Below are 13,917 nucleotides of genomic sequence, written 5' to 3' on the forward strand. Positions count from 1 at the left end.
AATGAAACCCCATATTTCTTATGTGCTTTGAATACACATTTAACATGCTGTTTTTCATACTTTCAAAGTCTGGTATTTCCATAGACCTAATGTGATCTATGCAGTTTTCAGATAAATAAGATAGCAGGTTCTCTAACACAAAGCACTTTAATTCTTAACAATTAAAATATCAGGCTGTCTGGTCTAATAAAAGCAGTTTATGTTAGGGAGAAATGTTAACAAACCTGGTTTGGTGAATAGGTTCTCAGTAGGAGACAGTGTTTAATGTAGTTAAAAGTATGTTATCTGGTTAGGATCAGTCCTAGATTTCTCTAAAATTATTATGGGAAGCTAGCTTGCTTCTAAAGGGGTTTATTCATCAACATGAATATATATTACGCAAACCCAGGTTTGTTTCTTTACAGATCTAGACATGAAAAATAGAGAGGGGAAGGAAAAAGAGTTGTGATAAACTCTTTGAAAGTATTTGAGTTTGGTGGGGTCTGTGATAGGTGACTGTTTCTGAAGCTTTAGAGGTCGGAGGAATCGGTGCATTAAAACATTTTGGAAGAACACGTATCACAAACCAGGTGAAATGCAGCATATTAAGGTTGGGATGCTCATGGGAAAGGAGAAAGGAAGACCAAACAAAAAAGATGAGATGACATTAAGAAAACAATTTAACTGGTATTAAGAAGACCTAGGAATGATTTGTCAGTAGCTTGACAAAATTGAGAGTAAAATGTTAATGGGTAAAACCAGTGATACATACACAAGCACTACAGCAACAAAACTGTTCAGACTCCTCTTAGGAAGGAAGAGATGTTCCTATGTGGAATAGAGTGTAAAGAGAAGCCAGTGACATTTTTAAAGCGTATCTAGGCACCTCTATTAAGCTTGACATTTTCATTTGCTTATATTTGCGTTAATCTGTGTTGCTTTGGCATTGACAAAGCCTTTTATAATTTACATTAGATTGTAAAGTGAATAATTAATAAAATACTCAATGTTTATACTTTTCCTTTAACACATTTTAGCCTCCATATGCAGATGATTTCATTTCTGATGGTTACTGATTTTCAAACTGACATGGTAGTCAAAGAGAAGGTATTTTTGTCTTTACAGTCTGTTTAAAAAAACCTATTAAAATGTATAGATTGCTATAGAAATAGAAAATAACAGTTAAAATCCTTAATTATTTAGCATTACTTATACCAGTAGTGACAAATCCAATGTAAAGTTGGATTGCCTGAAAGAAGAGCTACCCTGAGCTCTCTGCAAAGGCCGTTTCATGTGGGTCCACAACTTGTGTTGTTATGAATGTAAAAGTACTTCTGCCTTCACTCTGGGTTTATCCTATCTAAAATCACCTGCTATCTTCTCTACTGAAAGAAAATCTGTATTTGATATCAGTCAGGAGTTGAATAACTGTTTTAATTTCTGCAGTAACTTTTATTATTTATTGTGAATGAGCTGGAGATGTGCACGGAGTAGATCATTTGCTTTTTTGCCAGCTTTTTGGGTCTGCTTTTTCAGATTATCCTGAACTGCAGGTCTACTTTTCTTCTGGAGGGGAAAAAAAATAGCCCCAACTTTTAATTTTTTTTTTTTTAATCCATAGCACTTTCAGAGTTTTTCCTTCACATGGGGAGTCCAGGAAATTGCAGTGTTGCTTTGCATCTCTTGCTTTAATTTTTATTACAATGTCCCCAAACACAATGTAGGTCTGGTATGTTTTCCAGGATTCTATCACTTTCTTGTAGAAACTTGGTAACAGTATTAGAAGTCTGAGCTTGATTCTCCCAGGACACTCTGCTTTCTCCTTAAGCTGAAGTACTTTTAACTTGTACTTTGCACTTGGCAAATGGTTCCGCTTCTTACAGTATTATAACAGCACTTTGCATTTTTGTGCTGCTTTCACTGTGAGACTCAGAAGGCAATAGAAGTTCATTGTACATCTATAAATTTATTATCAAAACCCATGGAAGGGCTAAGTAAGTTTTTTTTCCATACATCATACTGGAGAAACTGAGGCACGCAGGGATTGAACTGTCATCACAAAATGACAGAGCAAGGACCTAATTCATCTCAGTTCATTAAATACCTGAATTCATCTCCTAGAGAAGCGAATCACTGAATGAGTTTTTGTTTGGGTTTTTTTCTAACCTAATAGGTATAAATATAATCAAGTTCTTAGTAATTATTCTACTGAGTAGAGTGCCACCTCTGTGGCAGATCCCTGTGTTTCATGAAGTGCCTTTTTGTTCTTCAAACACTTGCTAAATCAGATTTTCTAAATTTTTTCTGTTGTCTGGGCACAGCAGTTAGAAGGAATCTCAATCTGTGTTAAGTTGGAGTTTCTTGGTTGGCACAACTACAACATGGTCATCTAATTTGGTCATTAGCTATCTACAGATTCTAATTTCTCATTACTTTGCTCCAGACACTATCCTGTCAAACTGCCTTTTTTGCTAACAGGTACAAAATCACTAGTAGGTGGCACTGAAAGATGAAGCTAATGTGCATAGTGGAAGAGTCAAACACATCTTCTACAAATCTCATTATTGTTTAATTTGGCCATGCTTTGTCATCGCTGTGTTTCATGTGTCCTGTATTTGCTGAAAGAAAAGGAGAAGCAAAGGGTAGAGAAATCAGTGTCATTGATGACCTGTTTGCCAGGTGATAACCAAGGCTCTCTCCAGGTATATCAATAATATTACATGTGTCCTTACCTTTAAAACCTGTCTCCCTTTTTTGGGTTTTAACTTCTGAATAGAATATGTTATGAAAAATTCAAGCAATGGGAAAAAATCCTGAGCATATGTAAGTTTGCAAGCTCATATTCTTTCAAGTTTCAGGTCTGTCTTCAGCATAGAAAGAGATAGAAAAAGATAGATGGGAGAGGGCATAGGTATTCCTTTAGGAGCTGCGTAGATTATATCACTTTAAATCTCAAAGAAATACTGAACTAAAACAATTACGTTTTTCAGGTATCAGGAACAAGTTTTCCATGGATGTCTCAAGTTTTATTGCTGCTTCTTACAACTTTTTATGCAACTTTTTCTGAATACTGACCCATCATGCAATTAAAAAAAGTATAATGCATATATTACCTACCTCTTGAGTTTTGAATTCCATCAATTTTAGTGAGCACAAATAAGGATTTACTTGTTTGAACATATGGTTGTAAAACAGTCTGTATCTGAAGACATGTACTGTTGTGGGTTGTTACTGCAATTGAACAGTTACTCTGAATGGGGCTTAGAGCTGTTGTTGCTGCTTTTGAAGAGAAATATGACAGTTGCCATTGGCCAATATTTCTTCACTTTTAAACTCACAAGATTAGTATCAGTAGTGCATGAACATGTTCAACTTGTGTGTGTTTCTGTGCTGTACTCAAAGTCATCTCATACAGATAGTAACATCTTTCTTACAAAGATTTCTTTTAGAGAGGGTCACCTTACAACTGTTTTCTTCACATTCTCTACCAAAAGCTACCAAAGGCTTAGTTACAAGCAGCAAATTATTTTAAAATAAGTGACTATAAGGACTTTAAATAAAAAGATCAGATAATGGAAAGGGGATCCCTTCTACTCTTGGATGCTTGGATTTGTTTGTATTAAATATTTGAAATCTAAACCTGTATGGGAACATAAGGATTGACAAGAACATGTTGGGGGTTTTGGGTGGGTTTTTTGTTTTTTTCATTTAGATCTAGGATATATCTTATTTACAACTGAATATTTAACAGTCTTTCGGGTGAGGCCTACGGGTTTGAAATGGCACTTCTATGAATTTAAGCATCCCATCTTTGACACCTTGTATCCTGTTCCCCTTTCTTTGCTATTTTTTAACTTACTGCAACAGATGAGGGGTTCTTAAACCATCTGTTAACCTTTTTTCCCCATTTTTTTTTAAACATGTAGAGTCGCTCAAGGCAAGAAGACCCAGAGCAAGCTAGACTGAAACAAAAAGCAAAGGAGGTAAGCAGAGCTAGAGATCATTACACTTGACATTTCAAGGCTTGAACATATTAATTTTTTATGCCTTGCTACTTGTATATCGTTAATAAAAATCTGACTAAAAACTTTTTAGGATGTATTTGTTGCTTTGCCTTTGATCTTAATGTTTGCAAACTAATACATTAATACATGTGAAGCCTAAGGAGATTTTGTAAGAGAATATTTCCATACATTACATTTTCATTTCCATTTTAGGTAGCTGTAGCTTTTGTTGGGTTGTTGATGACAGCAGCATTAGATTTTAGTGAAAAATATATGCCTTTGTCTTTTTGTAAAATGTCACTTTTTTAGAAATGTGTTACTTGACAATTTTGTTCTGGTAACAGTCTTTAAAGTACTGTAATTGCCAGTCATTTTCTCTACGGTGTGGTTCGCTGGACTATTTACTCACCAGTGTAAATTACAGTCACTTAAAAATTATCAAATAATTTCAGGTGAAGTTTTGATATGTTATTCTAAGAGAAACAATTTGTGAACTACTGAGTACTTTAATCCTTAATTTCCCATGGATGAGAGTGGCTGTCCTTTGCTGAAGGCACCTCACAGTTTAGGACTGGGTTGTAACTCAAATCAATTAGAAAGACTAAAAGATGTATCAGTTGAAAGTCATTCCTGTTGTTAAAAATAAGCAATGTCATTTCCAGTGAACATATGCTGTTGTATTGGGGTGTCTTTAAGCTAACTTCTTTGGATACATGTATTAGAAAGTAATAATTATACATTACAGGCTAATACATACATAAAAATGCATCTAACAAGTTATTTTGTATTGACCTGTTCTTCCTGTTGTTTCCCTGTCGGCAGAGGTCTATGGGTCCGTTAGCTATACAGGTCTCAGATATCTAACAGTCAAAAAAATCCACATACAGGCTTGAGTTTTGTCTTTTTCTGCATTAGGTGATTATGTAGTAAGATTTGCTGAAATGAGTTCTTGTAAACCTTAAGCTGTGCCTTAGTGTTTCTGGAGCTGGGTTTGTCAAGCAAGTATTCAAATGCAATAGAGTAATCAAGTTATTTCACAGGAGAAGACACAGGATTTTAATACTACTTGAGTTTAATGTATGTAAAGGAAGAATCAGTTTTTGAAAGTAATTGATGGTAGGCAAAACTTGCTGTTGAGTTGAGAACTAAAACTACCATTCTACTGGAAATGAAAGTGAGTCAGAAATAAATGTATTTCTTGCTGTCATGATATTTGCATTCATTCTACTTCTTTTTTGGCCATTGGAGACTTGGATAAGCAAAAGCAAACAGTGGGGCTGGTAAAAACACATTTTCTGATGGTCAGAGTGAAACGGTGTTTTTTACACTACAGCCTGTGTGGTTGCTTTTAGCTGCAGGAGTACTGTTCCCTTGTATGAAAATTCAGGTTGTACATGTAAGCTGTGTTTGTTACCCACTAGAGGGAGTGACACAGTGCTGACGTGAATAAAAGAAAGTGTATGAAATGCCTTCTGAGCAATGGTAATAGGGGTATTAGTAAGAGGTAGCAAATATTTTGGTGGTAACCTAGTTAAAAATGCTTAGACTGAACCAGTATGTGACTTTAAAGTAGTGGTGGTCCTGGGTATGATAACTTGTTTGAGTAAATGCAGAAAGAACACTCTATGTTTTCTGTTTGAGTGCTGCACCCCATTCTTTTGTGTGTTAGCCCTGCCTTTTTTCCCATCCTTCTAATGAAAGTGTATAATTTTCTGGCACCATGCCTCTCTCTGAAGTTGAATTTCATTCTACATATTTGAAACCATAAGAAATACAAACATGTTTCTGTTTTTAGTAATTAGTGTTTTAAAGCTCGCTCTTCAACTAGTTTAGAGACTTTCACCCAAAATATTCAAATTTATTCAATAAAAATGTACTTTTTTGCAATTACTTTTGCAAAGGGGAGCAGAAAAGTGGGGCTGGTAAGACTTTTGTTTAATATTGTTAATTTTTTTTCTCCATTGGATACTGAATATATGCTCTTCTCTCAAATTGTATTGGTGCTGCCAAAATAAAAAATAACTTATTTTATAATATAAAAGGTTGATTAGATAGAGTATCTTTGGCATGGCTTTGTTATTTAAAATTAAAAGTTTTTAATCAACTCCTACAAAAACGTAAAAAATTTCAAACCCTCACTGCCAGCTGGGCTACACTTGAATGTGCATATGACCCATAACTGAGAGAGAAATTGGGTTTCTTCCAGGTTTTGTATAAGCTGATGAATATAATACTGTCAGCTTTGATAATAAGCTGCATTTGAAGATGTGTTTCCATGATTTCCCTGTCTTGAATATTGCCTGAAGACCTTGTTGCTCAGATACTCTTCTGGCCGGTAGTTAAGTGGCTACCTAGGTAGTCTTTTAAAAAGCACAAAAAGGGCATCCAAGAAATCTCTGCATTTTTAGCTTGTGTTACTTGTTTAATTATATGATTGTCAGATAGTTTGTTTTTTCATATTGGCAAAACAGCTGGTAATTTTGTTGTTATGCTCTGGAAACAGATAATGCTTCAGACTTCACAGTGCGTCTGTTTTTGAACAGTGACACCACTCCATTCCTTGTGGAGACCAGGCAGTCTGGAACCATCCTCTTCCAAAGAGAGTGTGATCAATACTACACTCTGGTTCCCTGCCAGATAGAAATGGATGAATATCTAAACCCAAATGTAACCAATATCTCAACTCTGATAAAGAGAATATAGCCCAAGATACTTAATGAGGATAAAAGTCAGAGGGGAAAAGTAAAATACCAAAGGAAATGTTTAAAGTCTTCAAGAAAGTTTTCCAAATGCTTAAGTAAAAACTTTTATTCAAAACATTGAATGAACTCTAGAAACCATTGTCTTGGAATGGAAAATAAAGGTACCAACATAAGGATAATAGAGCTGGTGGGGAAGAAGACTAGCAAAAGGTATTTGTTCCAAAACATTCTCCTTTATGGATTTTTTGGAGTCTTTCATTCACTAATGCTCTGGTTTTCTTCCTAATTTAAAAAGAAAAAGCATTAGTTCCATTTCTTTCACAGAACTTCTACCATTAAGAAGTCCCCTTCTTGCTTATTGCTGTCATCAAGAAAATGTACAGAGAGATCACTAGGTCCTTTGAACACACTTTAAAAATGAATTTGGTACAGTGATGATTATTTTATGTTTTGTTCTGTAATGCTTTCTTACTCCATTTATTAGCCGGTCTTCAAACCACTCTGCATATTGCTTAAACCAAATGGGCATAAATCAAGTTTAATTTGTGTTTAAATACCAAAACAAACAGAAAGTCCATCTCCATATGCTGTTATGGCAGACTAGACATAACAGTCAGGTTTCACTCACACAGACGCTAGCACTGTTTTAGTTAAAAGGCAGTGCAAACCCACTCTTACTTGTTTGACTTATTTTGCTTTAGCATTAACCTGTTTCAAATGAACTTGAGTGAAAGCAGTAGGAGAATGTGCCTGTGGGGGGTTTATATTGCTTAATACTCTCCATTTACTTTCACACTTTTAAATTGGTGCAGCATTTTGTCAGCAGACATGATATGATTGTTTTAACGGTAAACCTGTTTAATAAACTAATGAAAAATATTTTCCAATGAGACTATTTCAGGGAAAATGCTGCTCTTCAGCTGTTACTTGTTACATTGTTTTGTAACCTGAATTCTGAAATGTTTGACTCTTAGTATGACTTAATGTAAGAAATACCATCGTTTGTGCTCAGTGTCTACTGAATAGTAGTACACGGTTGAAGCTTTCAAAATCACGTTTTCTAGAAAACACTGTGTAGTCTGTTGGAAGAATGGAAAGTCACACATGTAAGTTAAAATAATTGAGTTCTCTAATTTCCATTAAAAAGGTTCATTAAATAAGACATAAACCAGACCATATAACCAATGGCAGGAATAGATCAAGATTAGGAATGAGTCAACACCTAGAATTCAATAATATAAAACATTTGAAAGAAAGACAGGGAAGGTAAGAGCCTAATTCTGTCATGGATGTTTTTCTGTGTTTTCAGTGTCTGTTGGCTAAAAATCTTTTAATTTAAAAGTCAAGTAGCTAAGTTTGATCATGAAAGATAAACTTGGTTAAAATCTTTGTGTCATCACCAACCAAGAATATTGCATAATAATAAAAACTTAAACCAGACACCATAAATGTCTGGGCATGTATCCAGGACCTAGATCAGTTTAGATAACACTCAGTTGAATGTATTCTCAAATATACTCATTAACCATGCAAGTGAAATCTCAGACCTGTTGATATTCACAGTATAGATGCCTTGCAGATTTCAAGGGAAGAGAGAAGACAACCCTTTACCTTTCTTTATCGGCACAGATAACCCATCCTTCTAGGATCAGATAAAGTCCTTTAACTGTGATATATGTATTTAAGCAGTTTGCTGTTGTGACAATTACACTAGCTAGGAGCTTTGTGTACCTAGTTCTTGCGTAAGCAGACCAGAGGCAAGTTTTTTCCCTACTCCCAGAAGGAGTTGTATTCACTGCAGCATTGTGGTAGCACTCTGCGTGGGTACTGTCATCCTCTGTGCCTGCAATGTCTTCTGTAATGAGAATCTCAGCTAAGTTTTAGATTTCAATCTGTATTCTTTTCTGAGTTATTTGCACAAAAATGCCTGGACTGTTATCAAGCAAAGTTCTGTAAGAAGCCATAGGATCCTTCTCTTACTTAAAAATAATAATTAAACATGTACCTTATAAGATGTATATCTTACATGACTCTAACAGTGCCATGTAAAAAGGTGATTAGTCTTAGCAGTACTCCTGCAACTTCAACACCATATAACAATTGGATTATGAAAATTATTCTACTCTTAAATAATTTCTTGTCACCGTGTTAATGTTTATTTTTCAACACAGTAGGAGTGGTTTCTTTAAAAATATTTAAATAATAGTTTATTGCAGTTATCCCAGTTTTCATAAGGCATTACTGAAAATTAAAAGTATATTGAAAGGATTTTGTTTGTCTTGGTAAGTTCATTTATTCACCTTTTTAGCAAAGCTAAAGCCTTTAAAGATTATACTAGTAATGCAGTATCTCTTGTGATTAGAAGTCTAAAGAATTTTTCTATTTCATCATGCCTGACATAAAAATATTGATTCAAAAGCAACAATCTTGTCTTAAAAAGGATTCTTATAAAACATTCCACTGAGAAATGGACAGAAATAAGTTTAAATTAAATTTCCACTTAGCTCTCTAACCCATTTGAGGGTCAGTAGGTAGAAAGAAGGAACAGCTAGGAATATGATATATGAAGTAATGATAGCACAACGTTTAGGCAATAACAATTCCTCAGAACTGAGTTGTTTCGGATGTTTCTCAGTTGTATAGGTTTCTGCATCAGGTTACCAATGCTATAGCTGTGATGCAGAAGGAATGCAAGCATTTTTGTCAATACATGTAGAAGGTTAGGTAAGAGTCACTTTGCTTACACTCTCCCTTTGTCACAGGTCTGTTTTTTGTACCCAGAAAAATCATTTAGAAAATACTTAGGCTATTTTGGTACTGTTTAAGCTCATGCAACACTGCCATGGATTTGGCTTGAAGAGTACAGCATTTTCCTGAAGTTATAATATTGCTGCAGGGACTTCAAATGTTAGTATTAACCTTGCATCTCAGAGCGAAGTGGTCCTGTCTGTCACCAGTCAGAATACTTTCATGGCAATCCTGCTGTGTTACGAAACTTGCTGCTTCTGTGTTAACTCTATTTTTTTCACCTATTGAGTAGGTATTACTTCAGATATACGGGTATTTATGACACCAGTCACAAATTCTGATCACTGGAGTTGATAGTGAACTGAGGAGGACAGGAAAGGAACAGTATTATATTTGCATATGCAAATATTGCTGCTGAAGAAAAAAGATCTGTAGTGAGTGATAGATTTGTTGTGTCTGAATCTTGCTGTTTAGATCTTCAAAACTTCATTATTAATTTAAAGACAGTGGGTTTTGCAAAAAGATTTCCTGTGTTTTCAAGGGTAAATTATTACCCTGTCATGGGGTAGTAGTCTTACTACTCAGCAGAATGTTTGGCGAAGCTCTGTGTAAAATTGAAGATCATGATACTTCCAACCTGTTTTCATGTGCTTAGAACAGAAGTGATGGCAGTTGTTTGGCTGAAGATGAAGTGTGATGTCACCCTTGGCGTACGGAGAGTCAGAAAACTGGGTAATGCCAGGGGATCAAAGGAATGCCCATAGTATATTTCCAACTGAGTGAAATTTGTTTATTCCTGCTTGGGTACAATGTATACCAATTAGAGTTGAGTCAAGGGATAGATATTTTTTTTTTTGTCTTTTCTCTAACCCAAGATTACCTCATTAGTCTGGCAGAAATAGATATTAAATCCAGTCCTGTCCGACTGAAAGATTTCCTTCTACAAAATCATATTGGTGGCATTCCACAGTGATGCATGATTTTTGTGTCATACACTGCCTAGCTCTGGTTTAGTTAACACAAATGCTTATTTGTTGTGACTGTGGTTCTTAGCATTCTGAAAGCAAATGCTGTTTTACTGATATATGAGCTAAATACATGGCCTTTCTTAAGTAACAAACTATTTTTGTACTTGATGCATCTTTATAATATAAAGTAAGAACACTTTTTATGTTTGTTTATACTTGCTATCAGAAAAACAAATTCTTAGAACTTCGTTTACTTCCTCACTAGAGTTATGTACTAGTTCAATGTGAGAAGCATCATTGGTATGGTATGATGTGCTGTGCTACTTTGCAAAGAAGACCTGTGTCAGATTTGTGAGACATTGTATGTAGGGTGCTTACAAGCACAGATAAATGAGGTTGCACACCTTGGAGAGTGGGGGCCAATGCAAACCAAAACGGGACAGGTGTGTGTGATAAGGGAACAAGGAAGTGAGCTGTCTAGTCAGGCATTGTTCAGCTGCTGTCTCATCTCAGGGTAAAAGTGACCCTGGAAGAATGGCCTTCAATTAACACAGCAGCAGTGTAATTTCCTTAGATTCTGTATGACAGTTGTATTTGTATTGATGCAATCCACTGTTTGAGACATTAGCAGCTACGTATGCAAATGAAACACAGTAATTGTCTTATGTTGCTACCAAAAAGTTTTCATGTGGCACTCTGAGAATTTCAGGACATTAAACAAGAGTTTTATACAGTTATACATTTGTAAGAGCTGGGTTTTCTTTTGGGGATTTTTACTTCTTTTCTCACCTTTCCCACTAAAATTTTAAGATCACTCTAATTTTCAAATAAAACTAGTTTGAAAATGAGTCTCATTTTCCTCACAGGAGCTTAGCTCTGTTGTGAGGTATATCCGTTTTGTGTTTATTTCCAAAAGAGCAATACCGGATACATATTCTGCTCTAACTAATGGATTTTTTTTTTCCTACATTGGATAAGGAGTCAGGGGAGGAGAAATCCATCCTTGCAGTTTACGTTTTCTGCCAGATTGCATACACTCCAGTGGAGTACTGCCTAATAAAAGTTTGTTAAAACAAAATCATTCATTATAAAGCAACACAACTAGTTAGATGTAAATTTCCAGATCTTGGGTTTAGAATGTTATAAGCTTTTTGTAAAGAATTTCTGAAGCTGAAGGTGACTTCAGTACACCATCAGAAATTTTCTCTTGTAAGATGAATTCTCTGAAGGTGGGGTCTGACTGTTGCTCCCCAGAGAAGTAACAGTGCCCTTCAGCCCTTCAGCTCCCCTGCGGTTTTCCTTCCACGCCTGTAGGAGTGACCAGTGCTGCTGCTTTTGGATTTTGAGGCACTGCTAAATAAGTGGTGAGTGGCAGCCTCCTTTTCCTAATCACTTTTGGGTGCCCAGACAACAGAGCTCAGTGAACAGATAAGGGAACTGTTCTCTTCCGCCGTGGTGGTGTGAGATCCGCGATAAGAGTGGTTTGGCTTTGCCTCTCCTCAGGTCTGACAGTTGCACCCAGAGGTTGCAGGAGAGGCAGTGAAGAATGCATGCAATGGTGCTTCCTCTTCTGGAAGATTTTAAAAATCCTTCTTATATATCTAATTATATACCTGTGGAGAGATACATATCAGAGCAGTTTCTGCGAGGAAGATGTCAAGACTGAATTTCCAGTTCTCTTCCTTTGTCACTCTGGCAAAGAAAAAGAACTACCCCCCAAAACCCCCAGAACTTTCATTTGGAGCAAGCTGTGCCCGTGGAAAAACCACATAACTGTTGTGTCTGACCCCTGCAACAGATTTACTTCCCTGCTGATCGGGCAAAATAATAGCGCTTCAGACTTTAGAATATGCCTGCCTATTTAAGAAGTAGAGGGCAGCAAATGTCAGCTGTGTCAGCTTGTCAGACACGGAGGAGGTTGCTTGGACAACGATCTAAATTATTATTTAGATGTTTTTGGTCCCTTAGTCAAGCCTGCCCTGCAATATAGAGGCTTGCAAGGAGAGGTCAAGGTGTACTTGGGCTTCAGCCCGCGGGGCAAGTTTTCCCCCCATCCCCTGCATGCACATGGGTTTCTTACTCCAAAATAAACCTGAGTGAGGGCTTTAATTCTGCCGCTGAGCTAACATGTTTGTAAGCCCTGTTTGGCAGCCTCGGAGCGCCCGAGGCGGCACACAGCTGCCAGCTTTCATCTGCCCCCAGTTCCTCCGGGCGCTCCGCGTCACATGATGTAACCTAAGGGGATTGAGACGCACCTACTAAATCTTCTGTTCCTCTGCCCACTCAGTCTGGGTGCTGCACATTGCACCGGCAGCGGGCAGCTGGCCATCAGCGATCAGCTGCATACCTCCTGCTGGCAAATCTTCAGTCTCTGCTTTGTGCGAGACCCACATACAAAGATCTGTCTACCCACCGACCCCACATCTACTCCCCGGCTGCAGTCTGGAGGGGTGTGAGCTTGTTCTGTCGCCTCTAGGTGACAGGACCTCGTTCGAAATGCACACACTGTGTAGAAACACTGCATTTCTTAAAATCTGACATTTTTTTTACTTCTTTTTTCCCGAGCCTGTTAGTGGAAGATGAAAGAGTTCATGGGAGCAGAGTTAAAGCTGAAGTTGGAACCGTTATAGTAAAATTTTAAAAAGAGAAATTTAAAACTTCCTTGCCAGCACATCTTTGAGGCTTGATAAATGTGCATGAATACTTCTGTGTATCTCCCAACTAATTTATATACAAGACACGAATTTTCACGGTTCTCATGAAGAATATTATATTTAGCAGATCGTAAAGTCAGATACAAATAAATAATCTGATTTTGCAAATCTGCTTTGTAAAGGTATGCTGTAATTTTCCTGCAAGGTTTGTCAGCTTCTCCTGTGTTTCTCTGCTGGGATGTGACAGTTTATGTACTTACATATGTATGTTATTTATTGTGGAGTAATGAGAACATCAGCCTTGTCATTTTCAGGTAGTTGATTGTGGTAGAGCTTTAAGGAATATTTCATAGCATTAAAGGTAGGGTAAGAAGTGTCAGTTTTGACTTAGTAAATACTAAACATTTATGCATGCTCTTCTAATCTTCAAGCCAGGTGGCCAGTCAGTGACATGTAGAAGTCATGAAAGGTGTGTTGGCATCTACTGAGTATTTTTAGTTGAGTCTTGCCCTTAAAAATACATCTGTGTCAGCCTGTGAAAGTGTCTCCTGATAGTTACATCATCTCAGTTGAATAATGAGATACTGCAGACCATCATCTGAAAAATGTGTTTCCCTTTAGTAATATTAATTTTTTAAATAAATAAAAATGTATTATTGCCATTCACAATGTAAACAGGATGGTCGCTTTTTCCCTCAAGTATGTGTTTATTAAAGGTAGATATGTTTATGTCAAAATGTAAACACCTGAAAGGTATTAATGTATTTTTGATGATATTAGGCAGCTGAGTAATGATTTGTAAGACTTTTTTTGTATTCATTTAGTGTTGAAAATTGTTGCTGAATTGGTGGTTAACTCCTAG

General features: G+C 36.5%; 1 protein-coding gene across 1 annotated transcript in view; it reads left to right on the plus strand.

Annotated features, from left to right (window-relative positions):
* The window catches only part of LOC311196527 (transcription initiation factor TFIID subunit 4-like), a gene marked incomplete at both ends in the record, with an annotated part of 142,084 nt that overhangs the window by 70,389 nt on the left and 57,778 nt on the right, over positions 1-13,917 (plus strand). The window contains one exon of the mRNA XM_084270107.1: positions 3,906-3,962. Coding sequence (XP_084126233.1) covers positions 3,906-3,962 — 57 coding nt within the window. The remainder of the gene's footprint in view (positions 1-3,905; positions 3,963-13,917) is intronic.

This window comes from Gallinula chloropus (genome assembly GCF_964237585.1).
Source record: "Gallinula chloropus genome assembly, chromosome: 13".
Classification (NCBI taxonomy): domain Eukaryota; kingdom Metazoa; phylum Chordata; class Aves; order Gruiformes; family Rallidae; genus Gallinula; species Gallinula chloropus.